General features: G+C 45.0%; 2 protein-coding genes across 11 annotated transcripts in view; one reads left to right on the top strand and one right to left on the bottom strand.

The window, feature by feature from the left end:
- The first annotated feature begins 1,379 nt into the window (after positions 1-1,379).
- Positions 1,380-9,015, top strand: cdc20 (cell division cycle 20 homolog). 2 transcript variants are annotated; one of them, XM_088597910.1, is made up of 11 exons: positions 1,380-1,487; positions 2,662-2,890; positions 3,419-3,558; positions 3,899-3,995; positions 4,336-4,464; positions 4,794-4,990; positions 5,120-5,214; positions 5,622-5,850; positions 5,953-6,078; positions 6,477-6,594; positions 7,530-9,015. In XM_088597910.1, exons 2-11 carry the CDS (start codon positions 2,686-2,688, stop codon positions 7,706-7,708), a joined length of 1,515 nt encoding a protein of 504 aa, XP_088454036.1. In that variant the 5' UTR covers positions 1,380-1,487; positions 2,662-2,685; the 3' UTR covers positions 7,709-9,015. The 2 variants fall into 2 exon arrangements, with proteins under 2 accessions (XP_088454036.1, XP_088454037.1); XM_088597911.1 differs by lacking the exon at positions 1,380-1,487 and adding an exon at positions 1,648-1,670.
- A 2,481-nt stretch (positions 9,016-11,496) lies between these two features.
- Positions 11,497-26,254, bottom strand: part of elovl1a (ELOVL fatty acid elongase 1a) — a 29,303-nt gene continuing 14,545 nt past the window's right edge. For all 9 annotated transcript variants that reach the window (XM_088597917.1, XM_088597914.1, XM_088597920.1 and 6 more), the window contains 7 exons: positions 18,966-19,075; positions 18,210-18,400; positions 16,148-16,228; positions 15,547-15,603; positions 14,662-14,767; positions 12,493-12,629; positions 11,497-11,853 (listed from right to left, as the gene is read on the bottom strand). In XM_088597917.1, coding sequence (XP_088454043.1) covers positions 11,554-11,853; positions 12,493-12,629; positions 14,662-14,767; positions 15,547-15,603; positions 16,148-16,228; positions 18,210-18,400; positions 18,966-19,026 — 933 coding nt within the window. In that variant the 5' untranslated portion in view covers positions 19,027-19,075 and the 3' untranslated portion in view covers positions 11,497-11,553. The remainder of the gene's footprint in view (positions 11,854-12,492; positions 12,630-14,661; positions 14,768-15,546; positions 15,604-16,147; positions 16,229-18,209; positions 18,401-18,965; positions 19,076-26,254) is intronic.

Raw genomic sequence — 26,254 nt, 5'->3', positions numbered from 1 at the left:
CTTGCTTTTTATCACTTGCACTCTGTATCTGCGTTTCCCGCTAAGTTATATATAACAGGCAATGCTGCAGGTCAACAAATCCACTAGACGCGCAGTCAGGGGACGCCAATGCACTCTGTGTGTGTGTGTGTGTGACATGGCTAGACTTTTTGGAGAGTTTTCGTTTTGGGATACTTCTGATTCAAATGTAAGAACATGCATCTGTTTCATCCGATCAAACAGATTGAAAAGCGAGCCCCCCCCCCCCTGAGCCTCATTTGCGGGACAACAGGAATTAAATATCCGCGAAGGAACGAGTAATAGGTTTATCCCAGGCTGACAAGAGACGAAAAGAAACACAACGTTTCGGCTGTGGAGAAGAAGAAGGCTGTCCAGCCAAAACGTTGCTTCTTCTCTTCTCTCTTTCAGCACGGGAAAAAACTTTTACTTGCTCCTTTGCAGCCTACGCATGCTGACGCAGCTGCCTGCTCGAATTACATATTTGTATTTTGTGCTTTCTAGGTCATTTGACGCCGGTGACGGGAGACCCTGGTCTGGCTCTCTGCTGGTCGTCACGCAAGCTTCAGCTTTCAATTCCCCAGTGCCAACTCGTGACTTAGTTGTCAATTTTATGTGTTTTTCACTTTTGTGCACTTTTGTGCGATGGCCAGGGCGCTTGAATGAAATTGTTCCAATAGGGATATTTTGTTGGCATCACTAAGCGTGTTTTTTGAGCTGTTCCAACAAGGTGCCTGTGAGGGGCAGCGGGTGGTCTTGAAGTAACCAGGGTAGTTGGTCTAAGAAATTATACAACAGTTTGATCTATTTCCATCGTCATCACCGAAAATCAAAGCCGAAGTAAGAATTACTACACGTTTAGTTTGTAACCGGACTTAAACGTCCCCCCCCCATAACCTTGATAAATATGTTCCATAGATTGTAATTCTGCGTTGCGTTTGAACTCTTTTGATTTGCTTAGACCACATCTACACCTGCTTTTTAATTATCTCATGCTTTATGTATTCTCCAGCCTACCCGACTGTCTAAATACTTTAGGACATTATAGATATTAATGCCACGCCTTAGGGAGTTTATCTCACCTGTTGACAACTAAAATAAATATTAACAACATTCTTTACTTCACGCCAAAGGTACAAAAATGTAAATACGTGAGCTCTCTAAGGTAATCCTAGCTTCCAAAACCTCTACTTCATTCCGGTCAATGCCAAAAAGAACTGTAATCCCCGAAAAAAAAAAAAATAAATGCGTCATACAGCTATAAAATCTTCTTCGAGCCTGAGGAAGTCCAACTTTGTTGCGCTTTACGTCACTTCCCCCTCTTCCTCAGCCCAATCAGCGCGTTGCGTTGGACGCCGTTACCGGGGTGACGGCCTAACGAATTTTGAATCCACCAATCGGAAAGCCCTCCCCGGGGCATTTAAAAATGTAGCGGAAGGGGGAGGTTATTCTCTTTTTTAAATGCGGAGTGTCTGTTTTTCGGAGGAAAGGTAACTGAATTTTAATTGACTACTGACTCGTTTGTCTTAATAATAAACCGTATGTTCCTAGGTTCGTGAACATGCTTAAAGAACGGAGTTCTTGTTTAACTGTGTTAAGTATTCAGTATCCTAGGCACTTTTTACTAACCTTCAACTTGTGCTGAGCGAGGCCTGGTTGTTTTGACGTAGCTGGTGTTTATGTAGATATATTTATCCTTTGAAATTTAAAGTATTCAAAAGATTATTGCGTTTGAGTTCTGTTGCCTAAACTAGTTATCTTGGAGCAGATGAGTACGCAAAGCTTACCTCAGCGGTTCAGAGAAACGGGGAACCTAACTTAACCTGGTGTTGCTGCCAGACGTTTCTGTCGGCTCTCTTTAGTCATTTGCTACAGATGGATGTTTAATCGAGTCGTCTCTTTTTCTCCAGGCCAGCTTGAGCTTTGATCAAGCTGTAACTGAGCGGTCTCTAACGCCTCTTTCTTAAGCGCTCAGGGCCGCTGTGAGGCTGGGTTAGCTGAGTCGTTAACGTGACAGGCTCAGGGAGGGTTGTGTGCTTATGCGTGGTCTGTCAAGTATCAAGTACAAGTAATACTGAGAGTTGGCTAATGACAAAGATGTCGAAAGCGCTGGGTATACAGTGCATCTTTACTTCTGGATTTAAAAACTTAAAAGTATTTTTCAGTGCTAAATGGCATGTGGCTTTTGAAGTCGAACCGGTGTCTTTTCGTTGTCCGACTTTGCCAAGTGGATCATGTCAGAAATGCAGCTCAACGTTAAATTAACTTGAAATTTCATGCAGATACGAGCGTAACTTTTTTTTTGTGGTAGTTCAGTAAGTTACACGAACCCCTCTGGCGCTAACTGGGCTGTAGTTCCACGTCAGGACCTTGCTTTCTGTTGAAAGTTACTTATTGTAAAAAAAAAACAAACAACAACAATCGTGTGCATCTTATTTCCTAGTATTGTATCATCGGTTTGTTGCTGCCTGAGGCGGTCTACGTTTTAGGAGGAATGGTCCCACCCTTCTACCTCATGGAATTGACTCTTGAATTAAGTATCGCAGTTTGTTAAAACGATGCTTCACACTTGAAGCCATAGCGGTGTGTGGGTGGGGGTTAACGATGACGCGTCTAGGCGAGTGGACTACACTCACCTCTCCCCATCCGCTTCGACCTCCGCAGGGTGGCTGACGGCTTCTGACGAGCATGGCGCACTTCGAGTTTGAAAACGACCTGCAGAATATCCTCAAGCTGGACATGCCCATCACAAACGCGCCCATGGCCCGCTGGCAGCGCAAGGCGAGCTCCACCTCAGGGGCCGGGCAGGGCTCGCTCAACAGCAGCAGCGTCTCGCCTGGCAAGTCGATGAGCCGCTCCCTGAGCTTGTCCAAGACGCCCGCGAAAACGCCAGGTAAGTGGCACGATCCCGGCCACTTGGTCCTTTCAGGGAAGTGGCGGGGGGGTGTTCATTAGGGTAGCCCCCACCCCCCTGCTGGTGTACTGATCGCCGGTCCTGGCATACAGTACGGTATTGTGAATTATAGGTGCTGGCATAATGATGTCCATTTATACCTCTCATTGCTTAAACGTTTGCAGACAAGATGGGCATTGAGCTTTGTGGGTAGTTGACATTTGGTTTCTATATGCGGTATAATGCAGTTAAGTCTTTCCATGCCTGAACAGAGCGTGTACACTTGCAGATCAGATTATTCCACCGGTATAATGTTCCCATCACAGCAAAGTGGGGATGGTCCATTGGAATAAGTGTAGTAGCTGGTTACCAACTTGGTTGAGAAATGGAGGAGGGTCTTAAAGTAACAAATATTTTTGGTTCCAAATGCATCTTCTAGAATACCAGGTTTGGAAACTGTAATAGACCTTTGGGCTTGGTGCCTGAATTGAAATTGAATTCACACTGGTGCTTCCCTTCCCACAACAGGTCGAAACACAAGCAAGGCCCAGAACACCCCCTCCAAAGCTGGGGGCGACCGCTACATCCCACACCGGAATCCCAAACAAATGGACGTGGCCAGTTTCTTGATGAGTAAAGAGAATGAGCCGGTGGAGTCTTCATCTTCAGTAAGCATGTGGGCTTTGGGTTTTCTCATGTTTTAACCCCCTTCCCTCCTCCAGCCTGTTCCTTTCCACTATATGGGAATGAGTAATAGGTTTATTCCATGCTCGGGGGGGAAAAAGGAGAAAAAATGTTTCGGCCGTGAAGCCTTCTTCAGGTCTTCACGCCTGAAGAAGGCTTCACAGCCGAAACCATTTTTTCTCCCTTTTTTTCAGCATGGAATAAACCTATTCCTTGTTCCTTTACAGCCTACGCATGCTGACGCGGCTACCCACCTGAACTAGTTTCCACTATATGTTCGTTATGCAGAGAGCCTTGGTTTAAAACGGCAATGTTCCTTCCCAGGGCAACCAGAAGGCCTGGTCTGTGAACCTCAATGGTTATGATGTTGAGGATGTCAAGATCTTGCATTTAGGAGGAAACCCCATGAATGCACCAGAAGGTCAGTCTTTCACCCTGTGCCATATAATCTCCTTCAAGAGCATGCTTAAATTTACCCTTTCACATTTGGTAGGTATTGTTAATGTACCAAACTAGTATCTCTAAATATTCAGTGTTCAAATATGGGTTTTATTAAACAAGACCTTTTTCTTTAAGGCTAAAGCTCTTTCAGCGGTATTCTTGGTTTGGGTTGCATTAACTATGAATTAAGCTTAGTATTATCTGGCATCCTTGTCTGGTCAAGAACTATTTAGGAATTCAATATAGAATCAGGTTTCCCTTACTGTAACTGATTTTGCTTTTTTTTTTATTTAAAACTCCATGCCTAATCTGTTTTACAGGCTATCAGAAAAACCTGAAAGTCCTCTATAGCCAGGGAGCCACACCTGCTTCAAATAAAAAGACGAGCCGATACATCTCCTCTGTGCCGGACAGAATCCTGGATGCTCCCGATCTCAGGAATGATTTCTGTAAGGTGTTTTCTTGTGGACTTCTTATAGAGATGGCAGATAGTGGCTGATCATGTTAGTTGTTTGTTCATCTTTTCAGTAGGACCAGTAACAGGACATGTCCAGGTTATATGTGGAAGATCTTTGGTTAAGTGGACACTTCTCTGTAATCCAAGGTGGCTTATTAGTTTAAGGGGTGGGTAAGGGTACTGTTTGAGCTACTTAAACGTCTCCAGATATTTCTGACGTACCTTAGTTTGGCTGCCTTTCCTACTAAAACTCATGAATTCCTTTTCCGCTTGAGGAATCTTCCCATATGCCGTTTCTTATTGCCCTGCTGTTTTCCCTAGATCTGAACCTCATTGACTGGAGCAGCCAGAACGTAATGGCTGTAGCTCTGCACAACAGTGTGTACTTGTGGAACGCCTCCACGTGCGAGATTACCCAACTGATGAAACTGGAGAATGAAGAGGACTACATCACTTGCGTGTCCTGGGTCAAAGAGGGAAACTTCCTGGCTATTGGGACAAGTGATGGGAAAGTGCAGGTAAAGATCTATTGATGCACGTGGCTCGGGTTTCGATGTCCTGCGCGGTGGGATTACCATTTCGTCTTGAGTCGCGTGACGCAAGTTTAAGTTTCTGTCTGGTGATCGGGGTCTTTTTAAACCTTCTAGCTCTGGGATGTGGATTCTCAGAAGCGGCTGCGAAGCATGGCGAGCCACACTGTCCGTGTTGGCTGTCTAAGCTGGAACAACCATATTCTGTCTAGGTAACTTTCTATAGGTTTTATCTATATACTTGGGTTGGGATGAACCTGAGCCTGATTCATCAGATTGAGTACAATGGCATCAGGTGAAGTTGACTGCCCCCTGCCCATCCTGTGAAGGTTTACATCCTAGTGTAGCATGTTCTGGAAGAAAGAACTCTGAATCTCTTGCAATGCTCACGTGGAGAACACTATTTGAAGAGGCTGAATCATGGATCAGGCCTTGCTATATGGTAGACTTTTATGCTTTGTGGTGAACCTCATCACATCCTGATTTGTAACTTAGTGACTCTTCACTGGGGCCATTTCATGAAATCTCTGCCTTTTTAAGCAGCCGTTTGTCCTATAACGCAATGTATTTATGATTAGTGTATGGATTGGAGCTAATGCATATAACTCCTTTTTATTAGTGGTTCTAGGTCTGGACACATTCATCATCACGATGTCCGAGTGGCCAATCACCATGTGGCTACCTTGGCTGGCCATTCACAGGAGGTGTGTGGTCTGGAGTGGTCCCCTGATGGGAAATACCTAGCCAGCGGGGGCAACGATAACCTGGTGTATGTATGGCAAGGAGTGCAGGAGGGCACAACCCAGTCTGCACTGCACACCTTTAACCTTCACCGTGGAGCAGTCAAGGTGAGGAGTATGACATTTCTTGCACTCTAGGTCAGTGCATCAGCTCTGAGCCTTGAGGTCTTCCAAGCTGGGAAGTTTAATGTGAACTGTCTTTGTCCTTAGGCAGTAGCCTGGTGCCCATGGCAGCCCACCACACTTGCCACAGGTGGTGGCACAAGTGACCAACACATACGCATATGGAATGTAAACTCAGGAGCTTGTTTTTTATACAAAGATGTACAATCACAGGTAGGAAATGGATCTTTGTGGAATACCTCATGGTTTTTAAGAGTAACACCAGTTGTGTACAAAACTGGGGTAATGTAGTGTGGAAAATGATTCCATAAAATTCTTGATGAAGACCAGAGCCTCGTTTTGAGAGCTGGCTGTGGAGGCTGGGGTTTAAAAATGGCCAATGTGTGCAGTTGACAACAGGTCCTGGAAGGTGAGCAGCAGTATTTCAAAGCCAGGATCTTGAATATCTTTGGCTACAAATGCATTTACCCCATTGTATAATGGGGGGGTGGGAGGTTTTTCTAAGTGGGAGATTAACCGATATAAAGGCACTGTATCTAAAGCAATGTTCCAGGGTCCTTGGCCTAGCTTGTTACTGAATGTAAAGTGTGTTTTTTATATAAATTATCCAGGTCACATCCCTGGCATTTTCATCAAACTACAAGGAACTCATTTCTAGCCATGGAGATCCACTTGACAGCTTGATCATCTGGAAATATCCTGCTATGACTAAAGTCACAGAGCTTGCAGGTAAGTCTGAATTGGAAAGCTGCCTTAAAATGGGATTTTCCACAATGAAACTTCTGTACTTTTTTTTTTTTTTGCTCCTTGTTGCAAGAGGGGAGGCTTTTGGGCCTGTTTAATATCTAACTGATACAAAGACCCCTGGATTCTTTCAGAAGAGCCCGATATCAGCTTTAACAGCAGGCTAGCTTGTTCAAGACATCATACCTAACTTCTGTTGGGGGGGGGAGGTCATTTGTGAATGCACTAAAGTTGATTGATGCGCTTTGTTTATAAGGTGCTTTAGGTTTTGCATCTTTACCAGGAACATTAATAAATTCTACTTGCCTTGGGGTTTTTTTTTTAAAGTGGAGGGTACATTTTAATTTTTCTACAAGTAAAGTATATGCTATTTTTTTGCCAATTTCCTGTTAAAGTGAGGTTGGGATGGCATGGCCAAATCATACCAGTATGATTCCTCTATAGTTCACTTACATTTTGGAAAGTACAGTTTCTGATCATACCCAACCAGGCACTATAATGTTGATGCTTAAACCGAGTGGTAATAAAGCATTTACCCTAGAACTTGACAGCAGGGGATTGGGATGGGTTTAATAGTGTAGTTGTGATCTAAACAGAGGCTGTTTATAAATAGAGTAAACAGATTCTCATTCTCTGTCAAATTGGCTCATATGAAAGTCACTTCAAATGACTGAAACCACAGTTGATAGCCTTGTGCATGTAAAATACTCCATTTCTAATTTTCATCCTCCACGGAAAATGCATTTTGAGCTGGTCAGCACATGGTCACTCCTTGCAGGTTGATACTGTATATAGTAGTAGAAAATCTTGTATATGATGGGGGGGGGGTTTAAAAGCCTGTGAGTCTCCATGGTGATCCTCCAGCCCCATTGCTTCAGTGGTGAACCTGCCGGTACTAAAGCAGCTTTGTTTCGAATCAGGACACCAGGGAAGAGTGCTAACGATGACGCTCAGTCCGGATGGCTCGACTGTGGCATCTATAGCAGCGGATGAAACGGTGCGCTTGTGGAAGTGTTTCGAATTGGATCCTTTGAAGAAAAAAGCCAAGGAGAGGACTGCCAAGTCAACCGGTAGCATAATTCACCATGGAATCCGATGAGCACTAATTCAGACTTGGGGTGGGGAAGATGGGTTATTACTGATGTTCAGTTTTAATGTCAATTAAAGAATTATGGTGGTACACCTGTATGATGATGGTAGCAGAGGGATTTTCACACCAGAAGGTGTCACTGTTATTAACATTTGCTGCTTTTACTTTGTCAACTTTTTATTGGAAATAAATTTTTTACTACACGTGTGTATTCTGTTCTGCAGTGGCACAATCCATCGTCTTCTCTTTTGAGAGCTTCTTGAATTGGCATGCAATCTTAAATTTTTTTTTTTAGGCAAGTCTTCAAAGAAACTCTTAAAGCAGTTAGTCAGTGGTTTTAAATTTGCACACCTTTCCCCCCCTCCTGCTTTGTGAGCTGTGACCAGGAGCATTTTTCCCTTGTGAATTGTTCGGTCTATAGCTAGTAGTAGTGTGAAGTACTTCAAGAAGGCTCCTGTCCTGGGAAAGTGAATTAACCTTGCTGTCTGGGGGATATTTTCTTAGTTCCCTGTGGTCTAATCTCTTGCCACTTGTGGTTTGTGTTTCCATTTTAAAACCTAATGCCTGCATCAGTGCCTCCATTTCTTGTAATAGCTAAAAGTCTTGATGTGCTTCTGATGCAACTAAGCTCAAAGGTCTCTGCACACTGATTTGTGCACCTTTATCATCTTTCATCGATTGACTTTGCATTTGTTCACAGATCAGTGTACATTTGAGCTTTGTGGGTGAGGTTTCATACGTTGCCAGAAGTTCTAAAATGGTTGGTTTTGCCATCACTATCAAGGGTTCACTATTTTATTACATGATGGCATCTTAAGCTGGTCTTGCCCACGGCCCTTGTGTAGAAGATGGGTTAAAACCTTGCTAAGAACTGCCACAGCATTTGATAGCCATCCCATGACTTCATGGGGCCCTTCTTAATGCTCTTGTATCTTTTATCTCCTGTGTTGCTAGGTATCCTAAACTTTTTCAGTTGGATTTTTATCAGTCATTTGTCCTTTTTACATTTTAATTTTCTTGGGTAGTGTACAATATCGATGGGGTCACATGCATAAGTACACACTGAGTTTGTAGGTTTTTTTTCTTCATTCCAATTGGGTGCTTTAATGTACAGAGCCAATTACTCAAGACTTGTGCTATTGCAGACCAATGTAACAGGTGGAGGAGGGGCTTTCCAGGACCAGTGTGTAAAAATGAAAGCTGCATTTCACTTGAAGATGAAATGTCCACATTGGGTGGCCAATGTAACATACTACATTAGATAGTACTGTATACCCTGCTGTACTGTATCCTTTTAATAAAGGACTTTTAAGTAACTTGGTGAAAGAGCATAATTCAGTCTGAGCTGCAGAAACTGTATTAAATAGTTCCAGGAGTGGTTTTGAACATGTCACTTCTTCTACCTTTCATTGGACACTAGTGATGGGGAAGATGGTGGGTCTTTCTGTACTTGGTAGTTGCAATAGCGTTGTATCTGTTGTGAAGACCTATACTAATGCACTTTGAACAGAAAACTGTTAATACCAATGCATTTTCTACTAAGGTAGAATAAGTATGCTTAAGCATTCTCTCCAATTATGTTATAGATGTACCTGAACTTACCTATGGGTTTTGAGAATACTTTTATGGGAGGTGATTTTTAATGGATGGGTAATCTTAAACCCGATTTGCTGGCAGGCTGCTTGTTTATCACTTTCTGAGGGGCCATAGAAGAAAACTGTAGCTTCCTCTGAAATAAAACTTGTACTTCATGTTTTGACTGACTTATGCATCTGTAAAAAGTGTACAGATAGTTATTTTATTTTGATCAGTTGTATTTTAGTTAAATCAGTCAGGCAGCCAGGACTACAGTGTGGGGGGGAAGTGTTTCCACCACCTAAAAGGTTCCAAGCTTCCTCCTCTGTAATCTGTCCCCTCCCCCTGCACTTCCATTTTGCCCATAAAAACATTGTGTGTGGAAAATGTCTGTTTCACTAGCCCTCCAGCCACTCCTCCTCCAACCAGCTGAAAGAAAGGAATCCAAACTCAACTGCTAAAAATGCAACATGAAGCAAGGGTTTAGGAGTGGTCAAGTCGGAGAGCCCCAGCTTTTATTGAAACCACTTACATGGGAAGGAGCTGGGTTGTCTGGCAGGGCCCCTAACCTGTACCTATCCATGAGCTACTCGAAGGACTGGGCGGTGAGGGTTAAACAGGGGTTCTCCCAGGACAGCTATTTCAGTCTAAGACTAAAAAAAGACTACTGGGGAAACAGCTTGCTACCCTGCACCAGCCTTCCTGTAGAAATTGTCCCAAGGAGGAAGGAATAGAGACCACAGCAAGGATTGTCACTGTTTCTAGACATGCAAGTTCTGAGCTGCCAAAACCAACAGCTAATAATAACCCTTTAAGTTAAGACAGCCAACTGAAGCACTCTTTTTACCCCCTCTGATGTGTGTTAAGCTTAATGGTACTGGCTGAACAAAGCAATATGTGACATTCCCAAGTGGTGTGAATTTGTAAAGGATATTGGGATAACGCATGTCCCAGACTATGATTATCTTTACATGCGTGTTGTTCTCTCACAAATGTTGCCCTATCCATAAATATTGTTGCAAACTGATTCTTTCACCTTTGTGGTCTTCACTCTTCCCTGCTGCTGAAATGATGATTCGGCCATTACAGTACTATTTCAGCTCCTCCCAACCCACTTTTTGTATATTTTTTTTTTATTTTGTTTTGTTTGTCGTTTGGTCCGTGGAGCTACGCATCATTGAAAGACAAAGGACCTGACTAGATCGAGCTGGAAAAGGAAAAAGGGGGCATTTTCATCAAACTGTAGCTCTTGCCCGTTCCCTCCCTCCCACCTGCCTAAGGAAGGAAGTGCAACACTATAACAGTTAGGAATCATACAAACTTATAAATAGGATTCTTTCTTTTAAAAAACAAAATACAAAAAACAACCATTTCCCCCCAAATTTCGCTCCTTCTCTCTCTCCTAATGCTTTTATATCTCAATCCTACATAGATCCGCGACCACCTTTCCACCTGCCGAAAGGAAGCTAGGGGTCAAAACTGCCCGTGGGGGAGGCCACTGCGGCCTACCGTACCTCCGTGAAGCTTCTCCCGGGTCCCGGCTCGGCTGCCCTACAGCAAGCAAAAGGCGGCGATAGAACACCGGCCGAGGAGAGGGTTGGGGTGGCTGCCTGGGCCTTACTGGGAACAGCACGGCCCCGAGGTCTTCCGAAAACAAAAACGACGACGGACCATCCGCGCGGGGACAAAAGGGAGAGGGGGGCTAAACGGCCACAAGCCAGCCTGTGTTTTTCCACTGACCTTTTCAATTATTTTAATAGTGCGTGTCGTCTTTAATTGACAGAACAGCACGGGAATTTGTGTCTGAGACGCAAAGACCCCCATGGTTTTGGCCATTGCAGGTTATTTACAATCGGCTTCACGTGTCCGAAGGGGAGCTGTACACCACTGCGCTAGAGGAAGCCCGCTGTCTCTCAGGCTGCGGGGGCGGGGTGTCATCCCTGCCCTAAGGAGGAACGGGAGGAGGTGGGGGGTGCCCTGGATGGCTAACACAGGCAGTTTTGACCCTGGGCTCGCTTGCAGGTAACATCGGTGAAGGCGACACGCGCGTGGGTGGTCTTCTTCTTCATACGTGGCTCGCCGCAAGCCGCCGCTGTCCGGAGACCAGACGAGGAAAAAAAACAACAAAAACAAAACGCCCCTTGAGTTCGTCGGCCATTTCATCTCCCACGTCTTGTGCGTAAAAAAAGTAATCTGGAAAAAATATTCATTTGATATAGATGTACTTTGGAATCCATGGCGCTTTTGTGTTTTTGTTCCGCCCCCCCCCCCGTTGTCCGTTAGACTTCCTTCATCTTGCCGTTGTGGGCTGTGCCGTTCTCCCGGTGCGCCACCCCGTTCTCCGCGTGCTTGCCGTTGGCCACCAGGGGCTCCACGCCGTTCTGCTTCTCCTTCTCCGCCTCCAGCACCTTGGGCAGCCTCTTGCCCTTCACGTAGGCCTGGTACCAGAAATTGGAGAAGAGGATGAAGAAGAAGGTGCCGTACATCCAGATGAGGTGGATGAAGAGGGGGACCTGGTAGTCGCACGTCTCCATGAAGTAGTACTGGCTGACGTGGAGGGACACCATGACGAACTGGACCTGAGGGGGGAAACAGGCCCAGGTTAGCCGAGCGGGAAACTCGTGCGCTAAGGAGTAGGTTTGTAATCAACAGCTGGCGTGCCGAGAGAGAATGGGCATTGCATTTCAACAAAAGATCAAACGTTGACACTCGGGTACACCGTGACAGTCTTAATTTCTGTCTCGTGGTTCGACCTTTGTCCAGGAAGTGCATAAGCAAACGGATCATTTCTAACCCCCTGTGCAATGATCACCTGCACATCAGGTCTGCACACGAGATCACACAAAACACTTTTTGGCTGCAAAAGATCAAAAGCCTCACTTACGAATGCTGACATTCATTTCCATGTATTTATTCGGTGCTGTTTTTATGCATCACAATTTACATTTGTGCTCATTGATACTGGGTGGAGAACTGACTGGAGCAATTAGGGGCGCCTTGGTCTAGGGTACAACACAGCGTCTCAACTGCGATTTGAGCCCACCAGTTACAAGTCCCGAACCCTAACCATTGCCCCACGCTGCTGTCCCGTGAGTGCATTGACGTGCATGATGACATACTGGTTAACGGTCAGCTTCTTGTACAAAACAAAAAAAACAAGTTCCCATAAAAGTACTGCATACAGGGCCAACAGAGAAAAAAAAGGAAGTTATACTCACAAGTTGGATTGCTGTCATGTATTTTTTCCACCAGAGGTACTTCTGGAACCTGGGGCCAGCAGCAGACAGTCCATAGTAAAAGTACATGATGACGTGGACAACTGAGTTTACCATGGCGTGGAATGAACCCATTCCTCCTGCAGTAATTATGAAAAACATGCAAATAGTATAGTTCTCACATTCCGATGATACAATACCTGTCTGGCACTGGCTTGTTTCCATATCCCATGAGTCCCAGCTGGAAAAAGAGAATGAACCGCAGAACCATACAGAACAGACTTCGGTTTGGGCCCGGAATTTGAAAACTGAGCTTTTTTGTCGTTTTTGCTCACATGTTCCTTCTGTTGCCTGAATAGGAGCCTCGGTGTATTTCAATTCTTAATCTCTTTTGCCCCCCCAAAAAAACCATGAGAAAATGTGACTTTTAAATTCTGGAATTTCATCTCTATTGTACTTATGCACTGTAGGTTGTAAAAGAAAAATCTTCAGATATCAGCTTTTAAAAACCAGGCCTCAAGAAAAACAGTCTGCCTTGTGTAGAAAGTCCATGTTAGTCAGGTTTCGAGGAACAGCTACCGAAAGGGTATACCATGAGCATCAAGTACTCGTGTCTAGTTATTCCTTTGAACACATCACTAAAATAGGAGCCTGCTCTATTCTGGCTACTCAGTTACATTCACAGTTGTTTTAACCTTTGACCTTTAAAGAATGTTAGAGACATTAAAAAGTGGCCAACACCCAGAGTCCCATGTCCGGCAGTAGTTTTACGAACTCCGATATAAACAGTGGTGGGTTTTGACCTCTGACTCCAGTTATGTGCAGATTGATATCGTGGGAGTGTCTGCCGTGTTTTTTGGCAGAAACCCAAAACAATGGAGAGAAAACAAATCTGCAAGTATGAGAGGAAGCTGTATGAAAACCCACCCCTGTTTAGATCATCTCTATACTTACCCCGATTCTGAAAAAAAAGTGGCACTCTAACTGCTTGTGAAGGAGTAGATATAAAAGGATTATTATGGCGTTAATATTTAAAAATGGAGGCGGAGAAGAAAACGGACAAAAAAAAAGTACGTAACTTTTTCAATTATATTTGGAGGATGGAAATGTGATGAAGTGTCAATGCAAACCAATCCTGTCGATACTACACAATGCGTTATCTGAATTGGGAACCAAAAGCGGTCATTATTCATCTATATTACTTGCTCACTACAATGACAACAGATCTCAGAATCTTAGCAAGCCTGGACCAGGTCAGTAAGAGTACTGAGAGACCTCTTAGCAAAAACAAAAAAGGGCGGCTGTAAGTGGCGTTGGTGGACCAGTAGGGGGAGCTGTTCCCTATGGAACACAATTTCCAAACCAATGCCTCAGTATGGTGCCGCTATCGTTTGATTAAGACATGAAACCGAGCCCCCTGCCTCTTTGGTCATTAAAATCGCGTGGCGCTGCTCATAAGGGTAGGGGTGTTAACCTCGGCGTCCTGGCCAAATTCTACTCTGGGCGACAAGAAGTCGGCCCCTTCATTCAACGGTCTGCCACGCTGTCAAGTCGTGGGGCCCTTGGTGCAGAATGGCCGCCGTGTAACGGTGGATGAAGCGAGTGTCCTCCTCTGTGTGAGGAGGCCTTTAAAAACGCAAGGCATTAGTATTAAAGGTAATTATTTATAACATAAAATACCTCCTACTCACTGGTAGCTATGCAAAATTTAACAATGAAATGCGGAGGCCTCATGATTAAATTAACGGAGGCAGAGCGCTGCCGGTGTTCAGGGTGACATGTGAGACCGCGTTTGCCCTTTGCAGCTGCTGTTTTGACTGAACACAGACAGTGCAGGGTGCTCATGCAGGCTGTGCTGCAGGAAGGCATCTGCAGGCTCAAGACGGACTTCAGGATGTGCGGGGTGACTCTGGGGAGATGCCTGCGCGTACTGATTAACACACAATGGCGTAATACTTCATTAACTGCAGTTTGGTACAGTTTATGTTTGCTTTTTGCTGCAGACCAGATTCCCCCTTGAAACAGAGTTATATATCTATATAGTCTCTTTCCTTTTCGGCAGTCACTTGGAAATCATGCTACTAAAATAAAACACGGTAATCAAGCATCCGGAAGGCCAGATGCTTCTCAGAGGCTCCGAGAGGAGCAGACCAGCAGGGACCTAACACTTACCAGGCGCAATGGTGACGCCCCACCACCAGGTCCAGGGCATGACGGAGTGGTGGAAGATGTGGAGGAAAGTGATCTGGCTGTGCTTCTTCCTCAGGACGAAGAACACCTGTGCGGGTGCCACGGGAACGAGACCATCAGTCACCCCAAAGTCACACCAGCCCGGCACGGCCTAATGCCCAAACTGGGGGGATCCGGAAAGGCCCTGCTGGTGCCGAACTGCAGAACCGTCGGGCCTTTAGTTGGGTCCGCAGACCTCAAGCCCGGGTCAGGGTCACAGTCACGAGTCACCAAGGTAAGTCTCGGTCCTTCACGCGGTCCGCATTTTGACTCATTCAAATGGCATGTGTATTAAAACAACACGCTTGCTACATTATGTACCACATTTTGACATTTTGTTGTTTAACGGTGGTGAAAGACACACTTTATGAAGATCTTGAAGTTCTGTAAAGTCACAGCTGCGTCTTTTCTGTAACCGGCCCGACTGAACCAAAAATTATGGATGATTCCACTTTGAATCTGAGTACTGGATTGGGCTCCTACAAGCTTTAGACATGTCAAACTTTTAACAGTAACTGCACCTGTCCTCACCTCATCTTTGCAATGGTTTTGACATCCATGCAGATTTTGTCTGTGTCCAAAGCAGTCCCAACTGAATAAGCGTAAACTAGACCATTGTTTGCTTAAACAATAAGCTACAACTGTATGCAACACCCAGAGACATCCATATACTCTGCTCTCAGTTTGCTGGTTAATACATACTCTGTTGGGATGTGGATAATGAGAACCATGATGATCCAACTTCAGCGGCAGTTTCATTTTATCATACAAACAATGTAAAAGGACAAGATGGAAACATTAACATCACAGTAAAACGAAACAACATACCGTGTCCAGTAGCTCGATAAATTTAGAGAAAAAAAACAACCAGGCAACTCGAACCATCTGGAGCAAAAAAAGAAAAGGGAATCAGAAAAATGTCATGATGAAACTAAACAAGCAAACCACTGCAGGCATCGTTAGACAAGCAGATCATTTTTCCAACAGATTTGCTGTAGGTAAGGAAGCCAGACGCTGGCTGTCCATAGATGGGTTTTTATTTATTTCTCCACACCGATAAAAAAGCAGGCCTTTTTAGCATAGGACCTTCTTCAGCCAGCTGCAGTTTCTTCAGCTGGTAGCCACTCATTTATCCTCAAATTATCCTGGTGCATCTATTCGCTTGTCAGCTGGTGCCACATTTCTCTGCAAAACATCTGCTATGTTTCAACGGCTTGTCATTGGGAGTTGCAGCCTGTGCCGAGACTCTAGGGGCCTCTTAACAGCTTAGACTTTGCTGGTGTGAAAGCCAAGCTCCAGCTCTGTAGACCCTCTAACCCCCCTTGGGGACTCTTCTTGATGGCGCACACTTGGTAAATTTGTCAACACAGCCCCCCCCCACCCACTGTCGAGGGCGTAGAGATCAATAACCAAGACTCTCTACACTTACTCTGAGGGCTTCTGGGCTGTCTGAATAATCGCAGAGGTCACATCTCCAGGTGTAGGTGGTCGCCCATCCAGACATCAGAAACTGAAGAAGAGAAAGCACTGTAAGCGCCGATAAGCCAGGAAGTAAGACCTCCGGTCATTTTTTTCTAACACTATCAGTGCCCCACAGAAACAAGTGTGCACGGTGTCACGGACTGTTACTGTAATCAGCCCAGCGATAACGCAACACAAAGAGCCTAAACTCTGTTTTCCAAAAAGAAAACATGTCTGGAAGGCTAATACGTGCTCCGTATTTCAACTGCTGAGTTTTGGCATTTCCTCTTGGCTCACACCGAGCAAAAGCCATTTCTTTCAATCTGGTAAACCTTCAAACCACCTGTGTCCTCTGGGGACAATCAGCAATCAGGCCTTTCCCTCTGAGCACTTCTGAAACATGTGTGGATCATTATTTACTCATTTTAATGGAGGAAAAACTGTGAATATTACCTAAGACAAAGACAATATAATGATATGGGGCAATCAATTATTTTTGGTGCATTAAAAATATAAAGAAATACATATTTTTTTTTACTTTTAATAATATGATTTATGCTTTATAATATAACTAAACTAAATTCACTGTTTTAAAATGTAATCATTTTTCCTCGTAAAAAATTAAGTGTCACATTTTCTCTATATGTTTTTGCTTTGGTCTCATTTAAACCTGGCTTACTGCCAATGCGTTCAAACAACTGCTGGAGCGTATTTGTACAAGTATAATTGCAATGGTATCAGCTAAGGTATTAGAGTACGTTTACCAGATGCCCTTAACAGCCGAAGTGGGATTTGTGGATTTACATTATGCTGGGGGATGAGAGCATTTCAAGCTGGGGAAGAAGAAAATCTGAGTACTGCTATGGGCAATAACTGCAGCAACGCATTTGATTGTTTCCGACACTTCTGTCCTGGCAAGCAGTTGCTAAATTAACTCTTGAGGCCTGGAAACTATTTGGCTTTTGAAAATGAAATAATAATGCAGCCGAAAGCCGCGGTATACTTTAGCATTAATGCCTTGCCACGTGGTACTGCTGTAGGCTGTGGTACTGTAATAAGTGAAGGGAAGGGCTTTTTGTCCACCACTCCCTTTATGAAATGCGTCTCTGCTTGCCACTCTGGTGTAACTGTGATACAGCTGTTGTGCAAGATCTTGCACACGGCCAGAGTGAGTTTTCAGTCGCTCAGTATGTGACCAAGAGCACCACGACACGAAACAGAAATATTTTTTTCACGGGACGCGCTCCAGTATTTTTCACTCATCCTTCGCGGGCACACCGACTGTTGGAGTGCTCAACATGCTTATTCATTTAAAAATGTGTGAAAGAAATGTGGCGCATTTAGCAAATCTTGCTCAAGTATCTTTCAGGCTTTACAAGCCACTATCATACAGCTTCCTGAAAATGCTGAACTGGGTGTACTAAATACCAAACGGACCCAATTCACGTATTCATTTCATGGCTGAATGATTAAATGTGAATTATGCTGCAGTGTCCCTTGCCAGGTTAATGCAGAACTGGCAGGCCAAAATGCCCCAACACTCAACAATCAAGAAATGCTTCTGATGGATTCGAGACTAATCTTTTATTTTTTAAGTGGAAAAGTGAAACAGGAATAACGCCAGGAGGTTTATAATGAATCAGGTTTATGCTTCTCTCGTCTGCCTCGCTGGCATGTACTCAAATAAAAGGAAAATAAATTCCTCTCCTTGCATGGAAATGTGGTGACTAAGGCTCGACCGAGGCTCAGGGGAGCAAGAGAAGCCGGGAGGACAGAAGACCACAGCGCACATCCGGACGCTAACACTCGCACTGCAGGTGCTGGTCCCGAGCTGTCCGAAGGAACAACATGCAATTCTGCTAAATAAGCAGTAGGAAACGTTGATACATTTTAAGGAACTCAACACAGGGAGCACTGGTGTGTAGCTCAGCGGAGAAGCTGCAGGTTCAGAAAGGGGACACAGTACATGGATAACAGGGACAGACAGGTGAGTGCAGAAGAGCAGCTGTTGGATTCCCCATGGGCCTCACCTCATAGACGATGTAGGAGGACAGGGCGACCATCGAGAAGTTATAGATGATCATGGGCCACTTGAGCTGAAATGGTTTCCTCTTGGCCATGAGGCGGGGTCCCACGTATAGGACGAAGAGCACGTAGGCCATCAGGATGAGAGTCATCGGGACGGCGCCCTGCATCAGGGGGTAGCTCTTCACCCGGGAATCTGAGGACAGAGCACAGCCTGTCGTCAGCCACGCCTGGCACTCAGTCACAGGCCAGGAGTGAGCAGGCACCCTGACCAGCGCATGCGGAGCCTCCAGAGAAACACAGCTCACGAGCCACACTGATACATCAATAATAATAGAAATGCCTTCCAATACAGAAGGGTCTTATTGTATTAAAAACAAGACATTTAATTATAAAATATCTAATATTAAATTAAATATTACAACATTGTAGTACACTACAAGCTTTAACTAAAATAAAGTAACTATAATTTGTGACTTCTCTTTATGTATAACAGTGCAGGGCTACAGGGAATAAGGCTCAATGGCAGAAAGCACTGCCAGGGGTAAGTGGAAAAGTCAAGACCCATCAACCCCTCCATTCTTGACTGCTGCTACAGGCCTACATCAACACGTACAGGTTTAAAAAGGAAGAAGAAAACAATCCTTCAGTTATGGAGTCGTCTTCAGCTCAGAAGTGATCAAGTAATGCTTATACGGTATTACAGAATCCCAGACTGTACCACACTTTGAAAGACACTGGACCCTGAAGAGAGCTCATACCGGTTGTCTTCAAGAAGTCACGGTACATTTCAATGGCTTTGGTTCCCAGTTCTATTAGCATCCTGACTTCTGTTTTCGGTCTTTCCTAAGGGACTGTCAAAATTAAGGACCTGTGGAGAACAAACAAACCGCATGGTTAGGTTCCCAGACGTGAGAGTAGTTTAACACGGCATAAGCTATTCGCTATTCAACATCTTGTGTACGAAACCCAGCTCGTGCTGCGAGCAAGAAACACCCTGTGATCAGGTGAGTCTTAGGAAGAAACAGAAGCTCAGTGGAAAAGACTTTTTGTTAAAATGCGGATAGCTTTCAAATCAATGACGAGCTAAGCTTTGTGGCTGAGAACCGGACAATCGGGGCATCCCTACTAGTCGCAGATAAGGCAGCGAAGGGACGCAGCAGGAGAAAGATTCATTCAGGGATACACAGTGTGACACATGGTTTACAGAGCTCACTGGTGGAAGCTACTAAACTGTCCTTCCCGAGATCACGCCACCGCCACTCTTTCAGATACTGTAATATCTCATGTGTATAAGCTGATCCGCGAAAAACTACAAAACAAAACTCCGCGCGTGATTCCATCTCGAAGCGGTTCTTTAAAAAGGAATTAAAAAAGCGAAAGGCGCTTCATTTACTGGAAGAAAAACATGACCCCCCCGCCCTTATAAAATCATGTTTGTGGCTCCTCCAATTAATAAGCAGAGACTGAATGTTTAACTGAAGACAGGCCATTTGTTTATTTCAGATTTATGTCCCAGCCAGGCACACTCACGCTGATGAGTGTGATGGATGAACTTTCTACACGAATACCCACAGCCTGCTGACATAAGGCTTTTGAAAACCTACTAGACACACTGGCCTGTTGGAAATGATATTTTATTTTTTAAATTGGGTACAAAGTCCCTTTTCCAATCAGGCGACGGGCGATGCCAGTGTTGTGTAGCTGCCTGTTTGCTAAAACAGCCAGCTGTCGGACTCCGATGCTGTGATGTGCTGTGGATAAGAAACAGTGAAAAGCATCTGAAAAGGAAATGCAGACAGGCGACACTACTCAAGGGAGAGTAGAGACAGAAACCCGCTTACTTTTTTTAACTGCCCCTTTGAGGGCAGGAGGAGGGGGGAAGAAATGTTTTTTTGAATATAAAAAGGTGGCTTTCTCTGTAGAAGCTACCTGTATTGAAACCTGTCACGGGCTCTGAAGCGCAAGAGCGCAAAAGAAAGAGCAGCGCCCTCATTATCTTGGAAATAAAGATAATGAACAGACTCATTACAGATAACTTATCCAGTTCCAGCACTTCATCTCCCTGTTCCCATAAAAAAAAAAAACAACAAATCTTATCAGGCCAAACAGCCTGCAGCTGAGCAGAGCAGAGACCCTGCTTGTGCTTGAGGAAACGGGAGCAGGAATTCACCGTGACACTCCAGAGTGTCGGTGGAGACTTCCAAGGGACAACCCCCTCCGCTCCCAGCCCACACAAACACACCCGGCCAGGAGCGCCGTGCTAGTGCTGGCAGAGCACGCAGTGCCAGTCAGCAGGCGGAGCGAACCGGAGCCTGGAGCCGCCAAGGATGAGGTCAGTGGGTTCGGCTTTGGCAGGGTGTGATTCCACAGGCAGGCGGGTCTGCGCTGGGAGCTGGGAGCTGGGAGCAGCTGTGCAGGAGGCTCTGTTATAGAGGGCCTGCTCTGGGCATGACTCAGGAAATCAGCACACGGGGCCAGAGTGCAGTGCTCCCATATGCTTCTTCATCAGCTTACAACTGCTATTTGTGGTCTGGCATGAGTCTGGTGGGACGCCATCTCAGAGCCCCCAGAAGAAGATGACGTCTGAGGTCTTGTACTGTATCTGGTAGGAAACCAGCCTTGGTGTGTCTTACAGTTGGCTCTTGGGCCGGGCTGTTCTTAACTGACCCCTGAGGACAAGGCCTGACACTGGAGAGCAGTGGGACAGGAAGATAACCTGCAGATCTGGACTGACTACCTGGCACCAGTGGGGAGGGAAAAAAAAAACAACCTTCCAGCTTGTGTCCACTTTGGAACTGAGAATGGAAATAATTAATGGGTCCTTAAATGACCTATGAACTTCCAAGCTAAATATTCCGACTTTCTTTTAACCCTTTATGGCTGGAAATGTTGTTGTAGTGTATAAACAAAAGGTGGGCTCATCCATTGTTGGGACCCTGCCTTTGGTAGATAAATAGGTTGGAAAAAACGTTTTATTGTTGTACAACAATATTGGCGGCCAGAACTAGTTTGGTATTCGAACAGATCTCTCTGCACCTGTGTTGAATGTATTCAAGTCTCTTTTAAGAATGAATGTATTGCCCTCTTCAATGATTCAGGAACAGTGTCTCAAGTTTAATTAAATAAACCATTAATGTTATGTCATGTGTGGTGCAGAGTGTGCACATGAATATGGCTGAGATTCAATTTTACAAGTGGCAAGATGAAATGTGACCAGTCTGCCTCAACTCTGCAATGTGCCAGAAATCATCACAAGCTAGCAGTCCCACCAGGAAAGAAGTTCAGATTCAGAGTTCATAGACTTTCTCTACTGGTAGGACTTTCAAGTCTCAACGGGCTATAAAATACTCAATCACCGTCCGGTAACTACATCTTTTCTTTCTCAGTAGCACATTCCCTCTGTAAGACAGAGCCAAAATGAATGGATGGGGAAATCTAACCAGGGTATGTCTATCTCCCATGCATGATGATATTTTCCCAATCCAAAAAACACAATGAAACACATCCATGTGGAAGATGTGCATGTGCTAGCCGCAAAGCATATTAATTAGTTTATAAGTATTTGAACAGCTGTCTAAATTGACAGGCCGGAAAAACACATAATCAAACAATTAGAGCTACGCGCTGCAGTTCGTGAAATATAGTATAGCTGCTTTGTAGATAACCTGGCATTAGGGAGAGCAACGAGGTCAGTACCTATTATGACAGCACAGCATAGACAGGTGACATGTGCCCTACCCACAATTACCCTAATTATATAGCAATTTGATAAACGTTATTCCAATCCCAAGACAATGGGAAAAGTGGCCGTTTTTCCAATCTACCAACTAAAAGCCACGCACTGTTCAGAAGCCCATTGTTCAGACTCTCCCACGTACCCCAGCCCCAGTGTCATAACTCAAAGACAAGCCCAAACAACCACGTTTGTAGAATGGAGACCAAGACGAATTGTTTTTCTCTGTTTTGACAACAGCTCTGTCCTATTCTCTCGTGCTGCCAGCTGTTAAAGACTCCCATTGTGTGCAGAGCATTAAGCTAACGGGGGGGGGGGGCGGGGGATATGTCTGTACAGAGTCCAGCGAGGATCTAACACGGACTCTGTCACATTCAGACCCTGCTGTCGGCGCCACACAGCTGCAGCTCTGACCTGCAAACTCACAGCAGAAAACGTCTGACATGTGGATCCTTCCACTTCCTCTTCCCCTGTACGGAACCGGAGCCAATACCACAGTTACAGCACCTCCTTACCCAAGCATCAGCATACTGCGAGGAGGTGTGTCACTGGAACAGACACGCACATTGTTGCATTATGTAGGACAAAGGTGACAGTGAGGCCAGGATCTTTAAAGCTGTAGCTAGACAGCAGCATCGGGACCTTATTGAGAGCGTGTTTCTGCCTTTTCTTGGAGTGCTAGCCTCCCATTTCTCTCCGGAGGAAACCTGCAGAGCTATCCTGTCACTTCCCAGAAAACTGTCCCCCCCCACAGCCGGGACGCATGCTGCCCTCTCCCTTCCTGCACGGGGGGCCACACCCCGAGACGCTGCGTCTGCGGAGACCGGCAGCGGCGCTCAGGAACGGGCGGGGAAGGGGGAGGGGGCTGTTACCCAACCGTCGGCCTTAAACGGGTCGATCTGGAAAACATGAAATGAGCGTACCCCTCCAATTCGCAGAGAACCCCCCCCCCCCCCCCGAAGAAACAAAAACGAATACGGATGGGTCTGTTGCTGAAGCTGCGGTTTTGAAACAAGGTGGTTTTCCAGCCTGGAGAGCCCGACCGGATCTGGGTTCATCCCCAACCAGGCCTGAGGGCCCGATTTCAGAAATATCCCCTGTGCAATGTGTGGGAGTTATAATACAGATCCAATGCGTTTGCAATGATCACTTCTCTACACCCATCAGTGGGGGTAACGGATTGTAACCAGAGCCACACTCAGACTCGGAGCACCGCTGGGGATGCACCTTGCACGCCAGAATCGCATTTGCCGCAACACGTTAAAACGCATCGCAAAGCTTCGGCTCAACCTTACTGCAACGTCTCGCATCCTCTAAAATGTCCGTCTGATCTCTTCTTTACATGATTGAGGTGATAGTCAAATTATTCAATATTCCCATGCACTTTCTATTGGGGGTGTTTTTAGTTTCCTTCTGTGACACACACTGCAATAAACCTTGATTGCTTACAAGCCGGTGTCTTCTCCACCCTGCTTGGCCCAGGTATGGGGTATTTGATCCCTTGTTGGTTGCAAGCCTCTTCATTATTGAGGCCAGAAATTGCCTAAAAACGGAATGATGCCAGAACGCTCGCTCTGACAGCAGGGAAATGTACAGTGAGCACAGAAAGAATTGTCAGCTCCACAGCAGCTGAAATATATGACCTAATTTCAGCAGTGCTATAAATCCAGACACTGAATCAAATGTTTTATTAATACAGATGGATTGAGAAGTATGGAGGGAAGCGTTCTATACAGCAGGGATGCGTGTATAAACGCTGACTCTGTTAGTGCTCATTACTCCAGACCTCCTTGCGTCTTGTGATCCAGCGTGTCCCTGCAGTCTAGAAACTTTCTTTAAGGGCCACAGCCCTGCCTGGGGAAGGAAACCTGCAAGCTGAATGTCTCCATCTTTTTCAGTCGATCTGAATGGAACAAGACCAAACAGGGTCTACGACACGCTCACGTCAGAGCAAAAGCAACGTATGGCTCCCTGCTGTTGTGCTGCCACCCTCTCCTGGTTTGGAGAGGTCAGGTCCAACCGGCGCTTGAAAAAGAAGAGGACAAAGTGATACCGAGAAGTCTTGCAGTTTCTCCCTCTCCTTCTCAGAATCCTGATCAGAATCACACTGCAGGGCCCAGGTGCTGATATCAGCCTGTATCGCCGATTAAGGTCAGCTATGCCACACTGATAAGTCCTAATAAGGGCAAAACAACTGTATGTGGCTGCTTACTTTGAATTACATATGCAAAAGGGCAGAATGTTGCTTGCAGCATTGTGCTTGGACAGAGTGTTAAGTATTATTCCTAGCCAGGATTCATTTAATCGAAAATGCAGGCTGCGTTTCTACATAAGCAGCACAATTTACAGTTTACACAAGAAAGATGTATAATGAAATACAAAAAAAGTATGACAAGAGAATCATAGTCATAGCTTTAAAAGTAGGCAGTGTTACTCAGTAATGTTCTTTTATCATTGAAAAAAAGTTTTAAAAAGAGCATGACTAGGAATTGGTGCTGTACCACTACAGAACTAATGAATCCATTCAAAAATACTCCTGAAGAGATGGTCACATACATAACAAGCAGAAACTCTTTTGTCCCTTGTATTTTACAGTTTACATATCACTTGTGCTAACACAGCCAATTAGGAACACTGCAAGCCAGAGAGCTGTCTCATGGTCCTTCAGAGCCATTCAAAACTCAAACCAGATCTTCACTCTTTTCAGGACTCCTGGATAAAAAGCTACTAATGATCACTTACCACTTCAGTACCAGGTAAAAATAGTACATTGTAAGGGTACAATTTATGACCTATCACAGGGTCAACCTTAAACAACAAGGAGTGGCCTGAAGGCATGGACTACTTAAGACATGTGAGGCCCACATGCAGAGCTTTGCAAAACAAGGTCATGAATACTGTTTGGTACCACACCTTTCTAGTGCAGTTATAAAGACCCCGATATTAAATTTCCAGGTGCTGCAGAAAGTAAACCAATCTGAAATACCCAAAACAAAAGATACAGTATGTGGAGACAGTACACTGTTCTGAAAACGGAACAAAACACTGTCTACATCTGAAATATTTATCCTCGGCTTTTTGAAGATTACAATAAACATAACGGCGGTCTACGAAGAAAATGGAAAATGCTTCAAATTTCCAAAACCGGCACATGCAGTCTGGCTCCACGCCACAAAGGAGGAGTGTATACAGTATTACTCACACAAAATCCTTTCTTGCAAAAATGTGAGTTCACACACCCTGATAGAGTCCAAAGCCGGCTAGTTGCTAAACAGGAATGAGAGAAGGAGATGGAATGGCCTTTGATACAACTTTGGGTACAATTCCTCAGTACAGAAAACTCTTCCAAGGGTCCCAACTGTAAACAAGTGATGCTACACGCTATGTCCAATTTACTCTGGAACAACAATAGGCAGTTTTTTTTTTTTTAAAGTGTTGTACTTGGGCACACGGTTTGGAAAGTACTTTCAGTTTTTGACTCGCTTTCATCCCACTGAAGTTTGCTCGAAGTGCAGAGCAGCGGCCAGGCCCCTCTGCGCTGTACAGAGCACGTTTCTGATCTCTCATCAGGGGCTGTCTGCAATTACTGGTCCCGCTCCTGGCTCATGGGGCCTCACACCCACCAGCTTAGATTAGAGGTATCTGGGAGCCTTGTTTTAAATTCCTGGCCGTGCGGTCTAAACACCATTCACCGATTCGTCTGTAGCGTAAGCAGCATTCAGTGCAAGACAGGCCAGAGTGCTGTATGAAATTAAACACATACGCCCCTTAATGCAGTGTTGCACAAGCAGATTAACGAACGACGATTCTCCCCGGTCGCAGGCAACAGATATTTCGTATCCCTGTGCCGCACGTGTCTCCCGCTGCCTACCGATTACAAGCTTTTTCTCAACAGATACGAGTTTCCTGTTCCCTCTTTAGTCCGCTACCACCATCCCACATTACAGGCCTGACAGCTTGCAACACTGCAGAGAAACTGGGGAGAAGGAACTGACTGGGCCCCACTAGCACAGCAATGAAGGACTCAAGATGCACTACTAAATTATTAACCCCCCCCCACCACCACCTCCATACACTAAATTACACAGTTCTTGTGAAATTTCTCATTTACTCCAGTGCTGTTTAAAACATTAAAAAAACAATGTAACAAATGAATCCTTTTTATGAGTCAATAGGTGCAGTAATTTACAACATACATGTACAGTGCTAAGGACAGCTATAACAGTAGCTCTGTAGCCTGGCTCAGGTTGAGTTATAATAAAGCATCATGCTTTTACACAGACGTGAAATAAATCAGGAGACTGCATCACATGG

This window comes from Lepisosteus platostomus, chromosome 11, assembly GCF_059453375.1.
Source record: "Lepisosteus platostomus isolate fLepPlt1 chromosome 11, fLepPlt1.hap1, whole genome shotgun sequence".
In the NCBI taxonomy this organism is placed as follows: Eukaryota; Metazoa; Chordata; class Actinopteri; order Semionotiformes; family Lepisosteidae; genus Lepisosteus; species Lepisosteus platostomus.
The sequence above is the reverse complement of the archived record's forward strand: the minus strand, read 5'-3'. Positions and strand labels throughout refer to the sequence as shown.

What these genes read in the sequence shown, in the direction of transcription:
- cdc20 (XM_088597910.1), top strand. Translation starts at nt 2,686, where the DNA reads ATGGCGCACTTCGAGTTTGAAAACGACCTGCAGAATATCCTCAAGCTG. An exon ending in CAAGTGATGGGAAAGTGCAG is followed by an intron (nt 4,991 to 5,119) that starts GTAAAGATCTAT and finishes TAAACCTTCTAG; the next exon opens with CTCTGGGATGTGGATTCTCA. An exon ending in AACAACCATATTCTGTCTAG is followed by an intron (nt 5,215 to 5,621) that starts GTAACTTTCTAT and finishes CCTTTTTATTAG; the next exon opens with TGGTTCTAGGTCTGGACACA.